This window comes from Lepus europaeus, chromosome 10 (assembly GCF_033115175.1).
Source record: "Lepus europaeus isolate LE1 chromosome 10, mLepTim1.pri, whole genome shotgun sequence".
Taxonomy (NCBI): Eukaryota; Metazoa; Chordata; class Mammalia; order Lagomorpha; family Leporidae; genus Lepus; species Lepus europaeus.
Genome location: NC_084836.1, coordinates 40903816 through 40924104, shown reverse-complemented (window position 1 = coordinate 40924104; position 20289 = coordinate 40903816). Strand labels below are relative to the sequence as shown.

At 33.5% G+C, this 20289-nt stretch overlaps 1 protein-coding gene across 2 annotated transcripts in view; it reads right to left on the bottom strand.

The window, feature by feature from the left end:
* Positions 1 to 20289, bottom strand: part of PPP1R12A (protein phosphatase 1 regulatory subunit 12A) — a 144461-nt gene that overhangs the window by 12748 nt on the left and 111424 nt on the right. For both annotated transcript variants that reach the window (XM_062203160.1, XM_062203161.1), the window contains 8 exons: positions 15730 to 15820; positions 14466 to 14666; positions 14027 to 14195; positions 12091 to 12212; positions 7170 to 7235; positions 3364 to 3380; positions 2196 to 2331; positions 607 to 711 (listed from right to left, as the gene is read on the bottom strand). In XM_062203160.1, the coding sequence (XP_062059144.1) occupies positions 607 to 711; positions 2196 to 2331; positions 3364 to 3380; positions 7170 to 7235; positions 12091 to 12212; positions 14027 to 14195; positions 14466 to 14666; positions 15730 to 15820 (907 nt within the window). The remainder of the gene's footprint in view (positions 1 to 606; positions 712 to 2195; positions 2332 to 3363; positions 3381 to 7169; positions 7236 to 12090; positions 12213 to 14026; positions 14196 to 14465; positions 14667 to 15729; positions 15821 to 20289) is intronic.

Here is a 20289-nt window from a genome sequence, read left to right as displayed (position 1 = left end):
AAAAAATCCTTCATGTACTGTAGCATAGGTATAAAAAGTTTAAAAAGAGTTTTGACTTCTATATTCTTAACTTTTACATATTTTGTATTCTTTTCTTTTTTAAAAGACTTATTTATTTATTTGAAAGGCAGAGTTATAGAGAGGCAGTGGCAGAGAGACAGAGAGGACTTTCATCCACTGGTTCACTCCCCAGATGGCTGCAATGGCTGGAGCTGTGCCGATCTGAAGCCAGGTCTCCCAAATGGGTGCGGGGGCCCAAGGACTTAGGCCATCTTCTACTGCTTTCCCAGGCCATTGCAGAGAGCTGGATCAGAAGTGGTACAGCTGGGACTTGAACTGGTGCCCATATGGGATTCTGGCACTTAAGGTGGCAGCTTTACCCACTATACCACAGCGCTAACCCCCATATTTTTTTGTATTCTTAATTTACTCTAGAAAAAAGTAAAGTTATCAGTAACTGCATTATCATGATTCTTTTTTACTAATAAACTTTTATCAGCAACCAAACTTTTATTTAGAACTGACATTAGACAAAATTTTACTGAATGCTTTATATAATAAAACAGTTTTTACCTAGAGAGTAACAGAAAGAACAAAGGTACAAACCTGGGTGGCTTTTTCCAATTGTAATTTAAGATCTGTTAATTCCATATTTGTATCATGTAGCTGTGCCTTCAGTTTTTCATTTTCAGCTAGAATTTGTTCATAAAGCTATGAAAATTAGAGGGAAGGAACAAATTATTTTTCTGCTCTTCTAATACTTTATGAAAATTTATTAAAACAGAAAGATCATATAATATATGAGCTTATTATAAGGGATACAATAATATATTTTAATGTTTTGTGGTTCCAATGTAGAGGTTGTTGTATATGTGGTTTTGTCCCCCATAAATTCTTAATTAGTCCCAGCATTTAAAATTTCAGACTTTATAGAAAAACCTGGCTTTTCAGGTACCCTGTAAAAAGATTCATTTCTCTGATAAAGAGGGACTACAATTGGAACTGGAACTGAGCAGTCACTGTGAACTTTATTTGGAGTCTCTGAACTTTTTTGACCATCTCTCCCTCTTGAATTTCCAAAAATGAGATTAAGTATTACACTTCTGTTGCTTCCGAGCTAAAAGGCAAGTGAAAGCTTTCTCAAAATATTTCGAATCCCAAGATAAAAATCTAAGACACTCCACTGATGTGTCCTCAGGATTTTTTCCTCTTTCTTAACACTTGCTTGAATCTACTGCTTCTTTTTCATCCACCTCTACTACTTCCATTATAATTCTGGTAACCATAACCTCTTCTCTAGAATTTTCAAATATCAGAATTATTTTGCCCATCATCTAATCTGTTTTATACATAGGAATGAACATTAATTTTTCAAAATGAAAATCTTAATTTTCGTATGCCAACCATTCCATCACCCCCGACAAACTAAAGCACTTAATGACTTCCCAACGGTCTTATAATACAGATCCTTTAAATGGCCTGTAAGGAACTGCATGCTCTCTGGTACCAGTGTACGATCAGCTTCAGTCTCAAAATAATTATCCCCTCCATGCTACTGATCATGCTGAAAATTTAATTTTATTCCAAAGCATCATGTACCATTTTTACCATCAGATCTATGTGCTTGCAGTTCACTCTATCTGGAACATTTTTCCCTCTCTCATTTTTGCCAGTTAACTACTGATCACCCTCTCTGTTATTGGCTAAAGCCTTGTTTTCTTAGGAAATCCATCCACAGGTCCCAACACTTTCTTTTGTTATAACCAAATAAATAACAGAATCCTATTCATAATACAAAATAGCTCCGTCGTTTTCTTCTCCTGTTTACTTGACTTGTGAGAAAATATATAATTTCAATCATCATCAGGAACCCAGAGACATGCATAAATACCTCAAGCTGTCTCCTTCTTTAACAAACATCATCACATTTGTTTCAAACTCATATTAGAAAGAATGATAGATTCCTAGGTTGTTTGAGCTTGTGGGATTTACCTTCTAATTACTTCCATCTTAACAGTACTTGAACTATAAGTTATTTATATTCTACTTACCATTACTTGCCAAAAACTGAAAATGAAAGTAATATAATCTAAAGATACTGATTCCGCTATGAGTTTTTCAAAATAATATATAAATATAAATATCATGACACAAAAGATAACTTTTAATGTAATCTAACTAAATAACACAAGTACCTTTTTAAAGTCAGTCGAGTCGTCCTTTTCTAGCCTGCTACTGTAAGGTTTTCTTTCTTCTAAGTAACTGTATGATCCAGAACGACCCAGCAAGGAATCATACCGATCACTAGCTGATGTGGAACTGGTTTCATATCTTCAAAAGATGAGTTTAAATCAAAATTTTTATTATAAGCTTTCACAACTTACATTCACATACATCCTAAAATGTATTAGCTTGATATAAGTCTTCCTCACCTATAAGCTAATGAATTTTTGTGATACATAAGTGAGAAGTTATTTTATTACTACTTAACTTCAAATATTTAATAAAGTGATTAATTTCCATAGGTAAGTCAAAACTGTCATCACAATATAGTGAATAATTTTGAAAATTTTAAATTACACATTTTTTTTATTTCTAACATCTCTGAAATCAGAACATGACTTAAAGTTGACAGTGTATTACACTTTAATTGGTAATTTTTAGAGGTTTCTAATATAATGGTGCTTAAAATTGGTGGCATTTTATATTTAATAAAATATAGTATATTCAAAGTGATAATCAATTTGTCTTAAACAGGAAGAACATTTCTTATTTGTAAATGAGAATTCTCTTAATGTGATTCTGAATTCAAGTTACCTTTTCTGAGAAATTCTACTGCCTCCGCATTTCAATTCAGCAGAGTTATCAGTATGTAAACACTTATTTTGGATCTTAAAAGGCTATGGTTAACAGTCATGGGCAAAAGAAACAGTAAGCAGATTAGATTCAAGTACATATCTGAAAAGATGAACAATGAGCTAGATGCCACTTTTTAAAGTATCTTCATCCCTTTCTTTTTTCTAAAGATTTTGAACACCTAATTAAGATTCTGGTCAAGGGTGGGTTTCATCAGTCCTTGATGTTAATAATGAGACAGTACTGAAGTAACTGGAAAGTTTAAGAAAAGTTACCATTGTAGAAATTTGGGAAAGATTTTTCTTCTTTTATAGACTTACTATGTCTAGTGAACTAAAAGTAAAGTCTTTAACAAAGAAAGCTAATAATATTAAATAGGCTATCTAACTTTCTATAGATTCTTATTACTCAAATAATTCAATAAACATCCATTAATACCTAGTAATATAATGTTAGTGAAGATAAAAATGAGAAAAGGGTCAGTAATACAAAAAAGGCTAAACATACCTAGAAATGGAATCCGTCTATAAAGCAAGGAAGAGAAAAACAAACACAGGCATATTAAATTTTTAAGCATTCCTCATTAACTTAATCAATCAAAAAAATTTAATAACAGCAATAGTGTTTTCATCCTATTTAACTTAATTATTATGCATGCTTAAACTTTAATGTGGTTGCATTTACAAAGAAGTTCTAGAACAGAGTCACTATATATTTCGACATACATACTATCACAAAGGCGTCTTTGGCAATTTATGGTATCTTTTGTGTCGTCCCATTAAAATTTACCACATATTTTTTAATAATGGGGAAAAAAAGACAGACTGAGTCACATTCATTACTTACAAGTACTTAGCAAAAGAAAGTAATACATACTTATATTAAGAAATATCAATTTTACTATGTGACATTTCAAAGCAATTTTTTATTTTTGAATTTTTTTCAAAGTGATTATTTTACTTACAATAGGAAAGATATTTTATGCATAACTATGTATACCTTTTATTTAAAATTTATTCTCTGGAAATCCAGTTACATATTCCTTCAAGGGTTAGCAATTAGCATATAGGAAATTATGACTAACTTCCTCAATCAAGTGGTCTGATACACTGACGTTAGAGTAACTCTTTTTTTATCCAAGTGGTAAAATAATAAATAGTATAAAACAGTCTCATTGGGAGCCAAAGTAGTTTTTTTGGAGTGGTCATTAGCTTTTTCTCTTCTTACTGAAATATTAATTTTATCTGTAATTTTCTGTAAGGTAAATATTCAAAAACAGTTTGTTAAATTCCTAAATTTAGGCCGGCGCTGTGGCTCAACAGGCTAATCCTCCGCCTTGCGGCGCTGGCACACCGGGTTCTAGTCCCGGTTGGGGCGCCGGATTCTAACCTGGTTGCCCCTCTTCCAGGCCAGCTCTCTGCTATGGCCCGGGAAGGCAGTGGAGGATGGCCCAAGTGTTTAGGCCCTGCACCCGCATGGGAGACCAGGAGAAGCACCTGGCTCCTGGCTTTGGATCAGCGACATGCACCGGCCGCAGCGGCCATTGGAGGGTGAACTAACAGCAAAAAGTAAGACCTTTCTCTCTGTCTCTCTCTCTCACTATCCACTTTGCCTGTCAAAAAAAAAAAAAAAAATCCTAAATTTAGATATTCTGTTTTAATATTATATTAATCTTGGAACACAGTATAAAATTACTGAGTTTCTTTGGGACTGTTTAAAGTCTATTTCAAACTAAAATATCTGTGTAAATTTCCTTTGCAAAACAAAATTTTGGCCTTGCATGCAGCATTGTTTTTTTAATAATGTAATGTTTCATTTTATTGATTTGTCCTTTAGGGTTACAGAAATTAACAAAATTAAATCAATTTAAAATTTCAATATATTATTTAAATTCAGTAAAATATCAAGCACGCACTAAAATGTGTATATATTAAATAAAAATACCATATTTCACCTCATAGTTTGTGTAAGTTTCAGTCACTGACAAATTTAAAAAATAAAAACTCCAAGTCACAAAAATCAATGAAATTCTATATCTTTGTCTTTAAAAATCATGCTATCATTGATTTAAAGAATTTTAAAAACTGTGATTAAAGAATATTAGACATAAAATTTAGTTTCTAAATAACTTTTAATTGTACATAAAGTTCAGTAGTGTTAAATGTATTTATATTTTTGTGCAACAGATCTCTAGAATTCATTTATCTTGCAAAATTGAAAAACTCTCTACTCATTAAACAATTCTCCCCACCTCCTTCTAACACAGGCAACCACAATTCTACTTTCTGTTTCTGTGAGTTTGCCTATACTTTAGATACCTGAATAAGCAGAATACAGGATTTGCTTTTTTGTGACTCGCTTATTAGATTTATCATAATGTCCTCATTCAATATGTTTTAAAATTCTTTAACCAAAGTAAAAATATCTGTAAAATTTCTCTGAAAACTGTAGTTTAGTTCAGATAAATGTTATAGTATGTAAAGATCCTCTATAAATCCGCATCCCTCCATCACCTAAACCATCACTGCTAACATTTTTTGCATATACAATATCTATTTGAATATACAGAATACTAATTTTTGCACATACATTTTATTTAACTAGTACTCTAACAGTGACTATTTAGGGTGCTTTCAATGTTTTGTTTTATAAACAATGCTGCTATGAAAATTTCAACAGTTTTATCTTTACATGCTTCATTTATATGCTTGGGTACAAACTTCTAGAAGTAGAAGCTAAAAATCATGAACATAAGGCTTCTGAACTGCATTGTTAAGTTATCTCCAAAAATGGCTGAACTATTATAGACCAAAACTTTACATAGGAAATTTTTTCTATGGACATAACTTATCAATTTCATTTTTTGTACTAGCAGTAATTTCTCTGGTTAATAATAAGATTGAATGCATTCTGAAACTTAAGGGCTACCTGTATTTTTTTTTTTTAATAAAATCTGTAAAGTTTATTTATTCTGGCTTCAAGTCATGTATTTCCTGAATTTCAAGTATTAATCTTTTAAATATTAAAAAGATGGTTAAGGGGCCGGTGCTGTGACACAGCGGGTTAACACCCTGGCCTGAAGTGCCAGCATCCCTTATGGGCGCCGCTTAGAGACCCGGTTGCTCCATTTCCGATCCAGCTCTCTGCTATGGCCTGGGAAAGCAGCAGAGGATGGCCTAAGTCCTTGGGCCCCTGTACCCACGTGGGAGAACTTCAAGAAGCTCCTGGCTCCTGACTTCGGATGGGCAGAGCTCCGGCCATTGCTGCCTTTCCTCTCTCAGTGTAAAACTTTCAAATAAATAAATTTTTGCAAAAAAAAAATAAATAAAAAAATGGCTAAGATTATTTACTTTTAAACTGAGCAGATATGTGTCTCCTAACTTTAGTAAGGGTGTCTTTCCCACCATATTTCAAGTTTACATACTTAAATAATCAAATCTGTTAATTGTTTTTTTATGGTTTCTTGTCTAGGCATTATACTTAGTTTAAATTCCAATTACTAATATTGTTTACCTGCTAAAAGTTTTACCATCTAGAAGCTTGAGGAAAGCAAATCATAAAAGCAACAGTAGTTTCATTTTTGGAAATAATAAATAAAGCTATTATTAAGATAAAGTTAGTTATTTGTGATAAAATTTTATCTTAATTATCTTTTTAAAATAATTTTTCAGTATCTTACAATTTATTTTTCTTTCAAGAAGAAAGTATAACCAACTGGAGAATACAAGAGGTTAAAAAAAAAAAAAAAAAGGCAAGGGGAAGGAATTTTTACTGCTTGCTAGCTATACAACATTAAGTCATTCAAGCTTGCCCTAATTCCTTCAACAGTACAGAGGGGAAAAATGTCTTTTCAGCAGATTATGAATAAAAGTCTTTTGGAGACTCTAAGTTTCTCAAAATTTTAAAGAAAGTTAGAGGCTTATCTTTCACCTAGTATAACTGCCTCCAATACAATCTGAGCATACTCCTTCCGGTTCTAGCTACTTGTGAGTATCCTTTGGATATTTTCCTTTGGTCAAGGGTTCCATTTTCTTTTTTGCTTTTTCCTTTCAACCCTGAAGTTTTAAGTGTATAAAATAAATTCTATCACTTAGAGTGTGCAATTTGACGAAATTTAATTGTTATATATATCCATAATCCATCATTACAATAAAGATCAAGAACATTTCCATTGCCTCTAAAAAATTCTTCCCCTGCCCCATCCCCTTTATATACAATTATTGCCTTGCATGAATAAACATAATTAAACACAATTAAGAAGTAATCCTTAAAAAGAACCAATGTTTCCCATTATAAAAAGTAATGCTATTTACCTGAGTTTCTTTCTTATTAGATCCTTCTTCTGTATCTGATTGCTGCTCTTGTTCATTTTCGTCACTCTAAAACAGATTTTCAATTTATTTTAGGAAAGTAAAGATTTCAAACAGTTAATATTGAAAAACTTCAGGGTTTTTCAAATTTAAAATGATTCTTGAGAAAAATAACCATGAACTAGATAAAAAATTTATAAGGGGGAGTTTTTCTACCCTATTTATATTAGGTTACTATATATGTGTGTGTGTGTGTGTGTATATATATATATATATATACACACACATATGTATATATGTATACATGGTAAAGAAAGACCAACATTTAATATGTGGTTTAGGAAATACATTCATATTGAGGATGAGGAATCTAGAAGTTTAATGTGACAAATAGAGAAAATATGTCACTTTATAATGATATGGCACATATTATAATAGTCAATGTAAGTACTATTTAGCTATTCTGCAATAACAAAGCAGCAAAAGTTCTTTATTTTAATTAAGAGAAGCTAGATTCCATGAACTTGACAAAATTTCTGCAACAGTGCTACTATGCTTAGGTTGTACCTAAGGATATTTCTTGGGAGTTTAGAGATATCAAGTAGAAAAAATCAAGGACTCAAGTATGCTGAAAGTCTAGAATCCAAGATTATGGAAACAGTTTATAAGACAGCCTTGAAAAATCTCAACAAGCCTTAAAGGGTTAAAGCAAAAGATAAGGGAAATTTGCATTCAAAGTATTTGGCTTAGGTTCACTATAAAATACCACAGGCTTTCAACTAGACAAACCTAGTTTTCTATTAGTATAGTTATTTTCTAGCAAGGATACAAACTTCACAGAATTGTTCCAACAATTAGAATCTTTGTATATAACCTACCACTTATATTTTGGAACCTAGCTAAAATGATATGTGAATTAACAGGAGAAATTGATGCTATTGCTACTGTCATTATTTTTATTAATTCTGTGTTTTTATGCAATAAACTTCATTAGAGAACCTAAGAACTAGGATACAAAAAATGCAGAGGCTCAGAGTTCCTAGAAAGCAGTGACTAAAGAGCTACCTAACTACACACCACCTTTATTTGACAGAGTCCTTGGTTCTTATTGTCTGTTGTCTGCTATAGGTTTAAACATTAACAGCTAAAAAAGGGAAATGAGATCTGTGCTCTGATGGCTGATTTGAACTCAACTCAATGCTGGCTTGAAAAAAAAGACATAAGCATTGTCAATATGGATCTGAGGAAGGATCTTTATGATGCTGGCCAATGGCATCACTTTAGAAAGTGAGTTTTTGAGGGAAGAAGTGGTCTGAATAAAATTGGGAAAGAAAGAAATATTAAATAATAATACAGATTTACCTAACACATGAGTTATTAAAGAGATGAGATACTTTTCAGCAATAAGAATTACAGCATGTTAAGATGCCAAATCTGAGACATTTTATTTTACTATCACCCAAATGTTACTGGGCATCAGTTATAATCAAGCAGACACTATATACTCTCTAATAGGGCAACAAAATTCCTTGCTAAGAGTACTGATCCAGAATCCGATTAATCCCTATCTCCAACTAGCAATTACATAAATATAAAAACCAGACAAATGTGTTAAAATACAATACAGGTATGTGGTAGCCCAGTTTTTCAAAAGTAATTTTAAGAAAAAAAATGAAGTGGAAGGAGAAACTTGTTGATTTTAAAAAGACTTTAAAGGAAAGCTAATCATAATGTATACTCGTTATTTATTTCCTAACCAAATCAGCAAATTATAAAGCTACAACCATAAACTACTTCTGGCAAAGTATGTCAAATGGAAATTAGAACTGACTGGATATTTGAAAGTCAAGATTTATTAACTTACTTAATAAATGTGATGATATTGTGATAATTTTTCTATGTTTTGACATCTTATGGTTACTTTCATTTTTTAAAAATGTAACTGTTTTTAAGAGGTTGTCCTTATTTCTTAGAATATGTACTGAGAAATCAACAGCAAAAATACATAGTGAAACATTTTTAGATAAAACAATGTTTAGTATTATCTTTTAAATTATATGAGAGTTGGGTGGGCGCCGCAGCTCACTTGGCTAATCCTCCACCAGCGGCGCCGGCACTCCAGGTTCTAGTTCCAGTGCTCCTGTTCCAGTCCAGCTCCCTGCTGTGGCCCGGGAAGGCAGTGGAGGATGGCCCAGGTGCTTGGGCATGCACGGGCATGGGAGACCAGGAGGAAGCACCTGGCTCCTGGTTTGGATTGGCGCAGCATGCTGGCCGTAGTGGCCATTTGCGGGGGTGAACCAACAGAAAAAAGGTAGACCTTTTTCTCTGTTAGAAAACTAACTCAGCCTGTCAAAAAAAAAATTATATGAGAGTTGGCAAAGTAGTGGGGATTTAGATGAAATAATTGATACCTGGGGTGGGGTCATTGCATTATTCTGTTACTTCTGCATATGTCTAAATTTTTTTACAGTAAAAAAAGAAAAATGGAAACTGATTCTATTTTTCTCATCTGTTCTTCCTTTATTTCTTTATCATTTATGTATTATTTTATATTCCCTTTCTTTTTAAACTACCTTTTCTATAGCCACATGTACCCTTGATTCATCAAGTCTGATATGTAAGTATTTCATCCACATCACTGATAATGCAAAGACAGGTAAACTCAACTTCACTGAATATATTCCTGTATTTTGTGCTAATGCTTTATATATTTAAAACTGCAGATATGTTATTTGCAGTATACCTGATTATGTTAGTATCTAAATAAAATGAAAATGGACTAAAACACTACAATTAAAGACAAAACAACTAGAAAAAAGCTGAACATATATACATTGAAAAAACATTATGCAAAGATTATTCAAGAGTAAGCTTTCCAAAACAGTAGACCTTAAAGTAAAATTACTTCTATTAGAGATAAAGTAGAACATACAAAAATCAGTTCATGGGGCTGGCTCTGTGGCATAGCAGGTAAAGCTGCCACCTGCAGTGCCAGCAACCCATATAGGCGCTGCTGTTTGAGTTCCAGCTGCCCCACTTCTGATCGAGCTCTCTGCTACAGCCTGGGAAAGTAGTAGAAGATGGCTCAAGTCCTGGGGCCCCTGTATCCGCAAGGGAGACCCAGAAGAAGCTTCTGGCTCCTGGTTTTGGATTGGCCCAGCTCTGGCCATTGTGACTATTCGGGGAGTGAACCAGTGGATGGAAGACCTCTCTCTCTGCCTCTCTGTAACTCTGCCTTTCAAATAAATTTAAAAAATCTTAAAAAAAAAAAAAAAAAAAAAAAAAAAAAGATCAGGTCAGCAGGAAGTCAGGTGATCCCATGTTCTTTCCATGGAAGAAGAGAGTTAGAGATTAAAAACACAAAAACTTTTAAGAAATAAAAGTACATGCATAACTACATCCAATGGCCTCAATGCAACTCATAAACATAATTTTGAGTTAAAAATCACTCATATGGGGGCCGGGGCTGTAGCGCAGTGGGTTAAAGCCCTGGCCTGAAGCGCCAGCATCCCATATGGATGCCAGTTCTAGTCCCGGCTGCTCCTCTTCTGATCCAGCTCTGTTATGGCCTGGGATAGCAGTGGAAGATGGCTTGGGCCCCTGCACCCAGGTGGGAGACCCGGAACAAGCTCCTGGCTTCGGATTGGCGCAGCTCCAGTCATTGCGGTCATCTGGGGAGTGAACCAGTGGATGGAAGACCTCTCTCTCTGTCTCTACCTCTCTCTGTAACTGTCTTTCAAATAAATAAAATAAATCTTTAAAAAAATCACTTATATGCTCCTCAAAAACAACAGTTAATTATGGTATTGGAAGTCAGAATACTGGTTGACTTTGAAAATGAACATAGGAAATGAACGGGAGAAGATAGGGGCATCTGCATTGTTGTTTTTATTCCTCATTTTGAGTGGTGACTCGTAGGTACATTTTCATTGTATTAATTAATAAAGCTATACAGTTTGAACTATGTTTCCTTACATGTCATAATTCAATAAAAGTTTTTCTTTGAAAAAATGGGCTAAAAAGACAAATTATTGCTCTTCTGTAGTTATATTGAAAGAATACAAATTTCATATTAACAGTGCTACCCTACAGTTCTGTCTCTTGCATTTGAAAAGCAATGTCAAGCATACAATGAAGGATCAGGAAAAAATTAATTTTATAGGATTGTTAAAATTTTCTAAGTAAAGTACTACTTCTATTCAGCATCCCTTGAGATAGAAATAATTCAGTTATGTAGGTCTTATAAGGATATTTGTAAAAACTGGATTAAATACAATGCATGTTTCTTACAAGAACCTTTAAGATAAAGGACCAGTTTAGCCAGGATATAATAAAAAATATATGTAGTCTGAATTGCAGCCATTACTATTCCAAAACTGAGAAAGAACTCAACAGGGACAGAACTTACACTTTTTTTTTTTTTTTAGATTTATTTGAGTTTCAGAGAGAGGTAGAAAGAGAGGGGGAGAGAGAGAGAGAGAGAGAGAGAGAGAGAAAGGTCTCTCATTCGCTGGTTTACTCCCCTAATGGCTGCAACGGCTGGAACTGTGCTGATGTGAAGCCAGGAATCACGAGCTTCTTCCAATCTCCTATGTGGATGCAGGGGCCCAAGGACTTGAGCCATCCTCTGCTGCGTTCCCAGGCACATTAGCATGGAGTTGGATCAGAAGCAGAGCAGCCAGGACTCAAACCCGCTGTATCACAGCTGGCCCCAGAACTCACGTTTTTAAGTAGTAATAAAAATGCAAGTACCTTTAGAAGAACTTTTATTTAACAACCAAACTCAGAAAACAGTGATGATTTAAGAATATATAATCTGTCACATAAGAAATTACTAATGTTTAAAAAATTATTAATGTGTATTTTTGAAAACATAAAGCATACTATCAAGCAGTTGTATAGTTGTATTTTAACAGGTTCTTACATCTTGTGTCCAAAATGAAACTCCTGTAGATCTTCTTTTCTCTCTTGGCCGCCGTCGTTCTCTGATTGATTTTGGTTGTGACTTATCTTCTGCTTCTTTTTCCTCTTCTCTTTTTTCTCCTTCTGTTAAGAATGACAATGAACCATATATTATCTTGTTAGTGCTTTAAAAGGCAAATGTCAAAACAATTTTAAATCCATCTCCTTTGCAAAGCCTAATACATTTCTCTAATTAAAATTATTTTTTGTCCCTCTCAACGCTCCTATTCATTTTCCTAATTCCTACACTAAAAATCTGGCTCAAAAGACTCAAGAGTATTTGCTTAACAGAAAATAATGAATTCAATGAAAAGAACAAAGTTTCAGTTACTAATGTCTGATAGAGAGAAAGCTATTCTTAAAGCTAACATTCTAATAGAAAAACAGCAACAATTCTTAATGATGGAATAGCTATTTGAAACTGTACAAGCTTATCAGTTTCTGCTTATACTATTGCAGTCTTCACTTAGCAGTAATATAGTATTAATTTTACTTCTATTAGTATCTAAGAACATGGAAAATATACATCTTTTTATCAAAAATAAATCACATAAAATATTAGTCTGAAGACTTTTGTTTCTTCCTTGGGCCAACTAAACAAAACAATAATAGGGCCTCTGAATGTGCTTAAAAAATAGTAAACATATGTGGAACAAAAGTGATTTTTTTAAAAAGACTACTTTGTCATTAGCAAAGAGTCACAGAAAAACAGTATATTATGGAGTAGTTTTTACTAAGGATCAGTTTAGAGAAAAGAACTCAAACTTCCATGCTACAGTGGCCATCCAAGTAATACAAATGAGTTTAATGGGTCAAGAGGAAACTAATCAAGGGAGTACAGGACTGCTACTACTTAGTTCCAGCCAACTGCAGACATATGAGAATGCAGAAATCTAAACATTTTTGTGAATAATTCTAATTTTAAATGTTGGCTCAAAATTTCCCAAAACTCTATGTACACCTCTTAAATAGAACTGAAATATCTCAAAGAACAACAGGAGAAAATCTATCTGAAAACTGGAAAACACTTAATTTTCTAATGTTTACCAACATGATTAGTAACATTATCATAACTAATACTATAAGATTTATCTTTTAAAAGATGAAGAGCCTATAATTAGAAATATTTTATTTAGGATTCATCTCTGAAGTAGGAACTGACTAGAATTTAAATAGGATGTTTAAATGAAATAATAGAAAACATTAATATATAGATGAGAAAGAAATATTTTTTGAGAATGAATATATTTTGTTCTAAGAAGGATATTATATATATTAAGTGATTTGGTTTAAAACAATTTCATGGAGCCGGCGCTGTGACACAGCAGGTTAACACCCTGGCCTGAAGCGCCGGCATCCCATATGGGCGCTGGTTCTAGACCCGGCTGCTCTTCTTCCGATCCAGCTCTCTGCTATGGCCTGTGAAAGCATTAGAAGATGGCCCAAGTCCTTGGGCCCCTGCATCCACGTAGGAGACCTGGAAGAAGCTCTTGGCTCCTGGCTTTGGATGGGCACAGCTCTGGTCATTGCGGCCAACTGGGGAGTGAGCCATCGGATGGAAGATCTCTCTCTCTCTCTCTCTCTGCCTCGCCTCTCTGTGTAACTCTGACTTTCGAATAAGTAAATAAAAAAATCCCTTCCTCCTCTTAAAAAAATAAAACAATTTCAAAAATATATGATTAATACAGAGTACAAGAAACAGCTTAAAGCACCTGAAAAGGATTACCTTAGTAAAGTTCTCCTAGAAATAGTCACTCAGAAGTTCTTCTAAACTGACTTTTCTTTGGACGTGAACATGAGGATATTTTTGAAACATTAGGTTAAAAAATATTTGTATTAAAAAAGTTCAAATGATTATTTGAAGAAAACAAAATGTTTTCAAAATTTAGCCTTCTTACCTCTTTCATTTTCTTTCGTTAATCCTCTGGAGTAAGCAGAAGTAATACCTACAAGGCTATTTGGCCTATTGAGTTGACTTGAAGTATAGAGTGAACTGCTCACAGTAGAAAGTGAAGAGGATGGAGTGGTTGAACTTGAAGTTGATACTGGTCTGTAACGCTGATAAGTCTGTGAATCATTAAAATTTAAAGCCATTTGGAATATTAAATACAATTAAAAACATACAGAACACTTAAAATTTCATTTCAAAGGAAAATAATACTTTAACTATTAATGTTCTAATTCATATTTCTAGCTAAAATTCTTTTGAGTATTTTGTATATGATGTGGTAATATGCAAAATCTCCTATATACTGTGAATCCTAAGAACTATCACAACTTTTTTTTTTTAGAACTATCATAACATTTAACCCAGCACTACTGTTGACAGACTATTACCTCATCATATGTTCTGGAGTACTTCTGTTTATATTCATCCTCTCTAGATGTTTCTGACTCCTTCTTTTCTTCTTGCTTCTCTTTATCCTGTTTTTCTTTTTCTTCTTTCTCTTTTTCTTCATTTTCTTGTTCTCTGGTTCGGGTGGAACGACTTCTTCCTATTGTTTTTTCAGCTTCCTGGAGATCAGTTAATGTCACCCCCTATATATAAAAAATGGAAAGTTTAATAAACTATACAAAGGTTGTTTCAAGAGTATTTCAGAAATAGATATGCTAAAAATGAATGTGCTAAAAGTCCAATATGGATGTTTTGAACTGTTCTACAAACTCAAACAGCATTTTTATCTAGCAAGTTACATTCATTCTACAAAAATATTCACCATGAGGAAGCACAGTTACAAGTATTGGAAAATAAGTAACATATTTAAGAAATTATCTCTATATTCAGAAATTAACAAAATAGTAAGGGAGACAACAGAAATGCCATATGAATATAAATGTCCTCAAGTACAGAGGAGGGAGGATTAATCAATATATATTATTTACACAACACATACTATGTATTTATGTTTATATGTATGGATCACAATCACTAAGGTTTAATAGATTTCAGTGAATAAATCATTTTTCAAGTTTACACTTCAAGTGTAGATAAAAGGTACAAAGATGGAAAAAGTGGTTAATGATTCTAACAAATAGTTCAGTTAAAAAACTAAATAAATATAAAGATAAAATAGTTGTATCTGAACTTGGAGCCCCTTAATTGTAGGAAAGGAAAAGAGAGACATAAAAGGATGTATCATATATATCATAATTTAAATAGCAAGGAAGAGGTAACATTATAAGTGGCTCAAGTGACATTTTTCTCATACTTGAATATTAGATGTTTGATATAAGAGACCTACTTCTTATTCCCAGACGCTTTAAATATTTACAGAACTCTAATAAGTTACTAGTCATCATAAAAGATTAATTTGTCCTTACACTTAGTCTGGGCGAGAAACCACATTAGGAATGAGGGATAAAAAAAGAAAATTTGAATATACACAAAGGCAATAGCTAATTAGATGTAACATATAGTAATAATAATAATAATGAATCATATACAAAAGGCCATGGGAGGATTACAAGAGTAACCTTCACCTTTTAGGATTACCTCTTACTACACAGTGAAAAAAGTATTTTCATATATTAAATATATATATCTTAAATACAAATATAATTTTTGTGTATAGGTTTTATATATTATATACATTAAATATACCTGTGTTGATCTTCTAGACTGTCTTGCTTGTCTAGATCTTGCTTTTCTTTGGGATTCAGACTCTTCATCCCTAACAGGAGTGAGGTATGATCTACAATAAGAGATACAAATTGTTAGTTCCAGATAAAACACCTATAGATTGAAATACATATATGTCAATGCATGTGAATAAAATATACAATCTAAAGTATTTTAATGAGTTTGAAAAAAAAAAAGGAGGGTCTTCAGAAAATGATCATGGGGACTGGCGTGGGTTAAGCTGCCACTTGAGATACCTGCTTCCCATATCGTCTTGGGTACCTGCTTTTCTACTTCCTAGCCAGGTTTCTGCTAATGTGCCTTGGAAGGCAGTGGATGATGGGTCACTGTCCCCATGTGAGACACCTGGATAGATTTTTGAGCTTCTGGCTTCAGTGTAGTCCAGCTCCAGCTCCTGGCTTCAGCATGGGCATTTGGAAAGTAGAACCAGTAGCTCAGGGCTGGCACTCTGGTGTAGCTGGTAAAACTTCCACCTGCAGCACTGGTATCCCATATGGGCACTAGGTTGAGTTCCAGCTGCTCAATTCAGCTCTTTGTTATGGCCTGGAAAAGCAGCAGAAAAGGATCCAAGTGTTTGGGCCTCTGCACCCTCGTGGGAGATCCGGAAGAAATTCATGGCTCCTGGCTTTGGATGGGTCTAGCTCTGGCCATTGTAGCCATTTGGGGAGTGAACCACTGGATGGAAGACCTCTGTCTGCCTCCACCTCTCTGTAACTCTGCTTTTCAAATAAATAAATAAATCCTAAAAAAAAAAAAAGCAAACATGGCTGGCGCCGTGGCTTAACAGGCTAATCCTCCGCCTTGCGGCGCCGGCACACCGGGTTCTAGTCCCGGTTGGGGTGCCGGATTCTATCCCGGTTGCCCCTCTTCCAGGCCAGCTCTCTGCTAAGGCCCAGGAAGGCAGTGGAGGATGGCCCAAGTCCTTGGGCCCTGCACCCCATGGAAGACCAGGAGAAGCACCTGGCTCCTCCCTTCGGATCAGCGAGATGTGCCGGCCGCAGCGGCCATTGAAGGGTGAACCAACGGCAAAAAGGAAGACCTTTCTCTCTGTCTCTCTCTCTCACTATCCACTCTGCCTGTCAAAAAAAAAAAAAAAAAAAAGCAAACATAAACTTCTTTAAAAAAAAAAAAACAAACAGTGGCTGCATTACTCTGTCTCTTCCTTTGTCACTCTACCTTTCAAATAAATCAATAAGTCTAAAAGGGAAAAAAAGGAAAAGAAAATGATCTTATTTACTCTGAAATTTAATAATGCAACCTAATAATTTCTTTTCAGTTTGGAAGTACAGCCATGTGCCACATAATGATATTTTGGTCAATAGCAGATCATATATGGGACAGTAATCCCGTAAGATTATACGGTCTAGAGCCTTCCACAGCTGTCTTAGCTTGTAGAAAGATGTTCTATGATGATTACCCAATGATGAATTTCTCAGAATGTATGTTCTGGTTTGAAGAAATACTACCTGTTTCCTCTATCTGGCTGAATAACTTATGGTACTATCTCATAATGAAATAACTCCATTTTTTCTCTTTGACCATATGTTCTTTATCAAGTTTTTACCTCATTGTGGATAGAAGATTGAAAGATTTTATCTTTTTGCTATCAAAGTAACACAATATTTATCTCATCAACAAGAAATCTTTTTTAATAGAAGTATTTTATTCTAGAATACTATCTTATCAAATTGGGTTTCTACTAAAATATTGGTTCTAATACTGGTACTAATCTAAGCTTATTACTTAAACATCTTTTTTATAATTAAATACTGAGTTATTTGTTTTCAGATCCTTTAACTGTTCTCCTAAAAATGAAGAGTAGGGAAAAATATAAATAAATATTTTAGTTGTCAGCCTTCCTCTAGATTCTAGTACATATGCTTTCATCTGTATCAATGCACAGATCCAAGTGAGAACAGAGAAAGTGTTTCCCCATTCCTCCAAATGCTACATTAAGCTTGATAGCTCTTTCTCTTACTGTTTTACAATTTTAATTCTATCTATATATTAAGTCTCTTGAGTTGTAAGAATTATTATAATGATTGTTTTAAGTTTTCTGAGACAAATTTAAAAGGAAGAAAATACCTAGCAATGCTGTTAAAGTCTAAGAAACATTAATTCTGGAGTAAGAAGACCTTTTTGTTTTCTAAAGGAAAGCTACATAAATTTGGGGAATGCTATACATTCCAACTTTCTCTAGCATTATAATGACATATTAAATGGTCTAAGATTTACTGGAGGAAGTAACTTCTTTAACTTTTTTTAAACTAGTATTTCCCAACATTTAAATAGGCTTCCTTCCTTCCTTCCGTCCTTCTGTCTCTTCTTCCTTCTTTCCTTTTTTTTTTTTTTTTTTTTTTTTTGTGGTATGCCTATTAAATGTGGAAAAGTGCTTCTAGGAACATTAGCCTGTAAAATGTCTGTGCCTACTTTTTGTATTCATTCATTCAACTCCTACTTATGTACCTACTAGACCTATCTATTTTTTTACAAGATTTTATTTATTTATTTGAGAGGTAGAGCCACATTGAGAGGGATAGTTAAAGAGAAAGGTCTACTGGTTCACTCCCCTAATGGCCACAATGGCTGGAGCTGTGATGATCTGAAGCCAGGAACCAGGAGCCAGGAGCTTCCTCTGGGTCTCCCATGCGGGTACAAGGGCCCAAGCACTGGACCATCTTCTACTGCCTTCCCAGGTCATAGCAGAGAGCTGGATACAAAGAGGTGCAGAAGGGACATGTACTAGTACCCATATATATGGGATGCTGGTGCTGTAGGTAGAGGCTTAGCCTATGCCACAGTGCTGGTCCAAGTCCTGTCCAATTTATAGCCTTTTAGATTCCTACCAGATGAAATCTCCATGTAATAGATAATCTTGTTAAACAGTCCAGACGGATATATGTAATGCTTCAGCATTTCTGAGTTATGCTGCAAGTAAGTATGACCTGCTTTGGTCAAATTTTTATATTTATTTACCTTAAATACAGAAACTTGTGCTTCTACTTTATATTTTATACCCCTTTGGCAAGTAGTACCAATCAACCATATTTCCTATCATGAGTCTGAATTCCTTTTCAGTATAGGTTGAAATTGCCATGAATGTTAATAAATCTATTTATCATATCAGGTTGAACATATTCTAGTTTAGAAGATAAATTGACTAGTCGAAGACTTGTAAAATCTGTTCATTTTAACTTGTCTCTAACATAAAATCTAGCTCATCAATTTGTAATATACAACACATTTCCTTTACTTGACAGTTATCATCTGAAAATCAATTATTTTCTCTTCCCTTTGGGTACCTAGTGTAGGCCTCTAAAAACAAGATGCAGAGAAGAAAATACTTTATATATTTTATGTTTTTTAATTCCAAAAGTTGATTATCAAAAAAGATGGTAAAACGTATCAAACTCCATTATCGTCTTACATCTACAAAGCATATATAGTTTTATTCCTTATTCTTAGATTGGTTACTGTTTTCTTATTAACCCAAGGGTTGTTACTTTTAAATAAAAGATTTTTTCCTAATAAATGAAATGATTTTATAATTTTTACATCATTATTATTTATTTTCTGTAATAATTGTATTTATTTATAATAGTTAAGCATTAGTCAAAGAAATCACATCTTTAAAAAACTGAATACCAATTCTTCTTATTTCATATTCAGGTTTTTTCTTTCAAGAAAGACATGTTTCTTTTCAAGAAAGACATGTTCTTTCAAGAAAGAACAGAGTAGTTCCACTAAGGCAACAGTTCCAAGTAAATATGAAGTTATTTGTAAGGTTTTGTTTAGTATTCTGAAAAGAAAATGGAGAATTAAAAGTTTCTAAATAGTGAAACAATTTGTTTTTGTTTGCTCCACCTATTAAAAGCTAATTGCCTCTTCTATTTCCAGAAAACCTAATCCATTATAAATCTTAACTAACAAAAACAGAAAATTGCTATACAGTTCTGATAAACACAAAGAAAATTCAAGAGCACTTTGGAATTTAACAGGAATAGCGTGCATGGTAACTTCATATAATACCTGAAAGTACATATTTAAGGGTTTCTAATGGTATGTGTTGACTTATCTTTTTTTAGCCACAATAAATTCTCAAAGCATTATATATAAATTTCATAGGAAAATTTTTAACTATATATATATTTCAGAGCTATTGATAAAATTTAATTAAAAGACAAAACAGGTCAAAAATATATTCAAAATTATACAAAATTATTTTACATGGAACAAAACACAAACATAAGATTATTGCAAACATCATTGAAACAAGGTAAGACAAACAAAATCTCCATAATATAGACTGGAAAAAGGTCAACAGACATTTTGTTTCTTTATGTTACTAGAAACTGGTTCGTCCTAGTAAAATACCCAAACATTTAATTTCTAACCTTTAATGTCTTACATTAAAATTAATTAGGACCAATTCTAAGGGTTGAAATTCAACTCTTTCCAACAGCATATAAAAATAAACTTGAGATTAATAATCATCACTTGTTTCTGAAACAACTGCTGAAT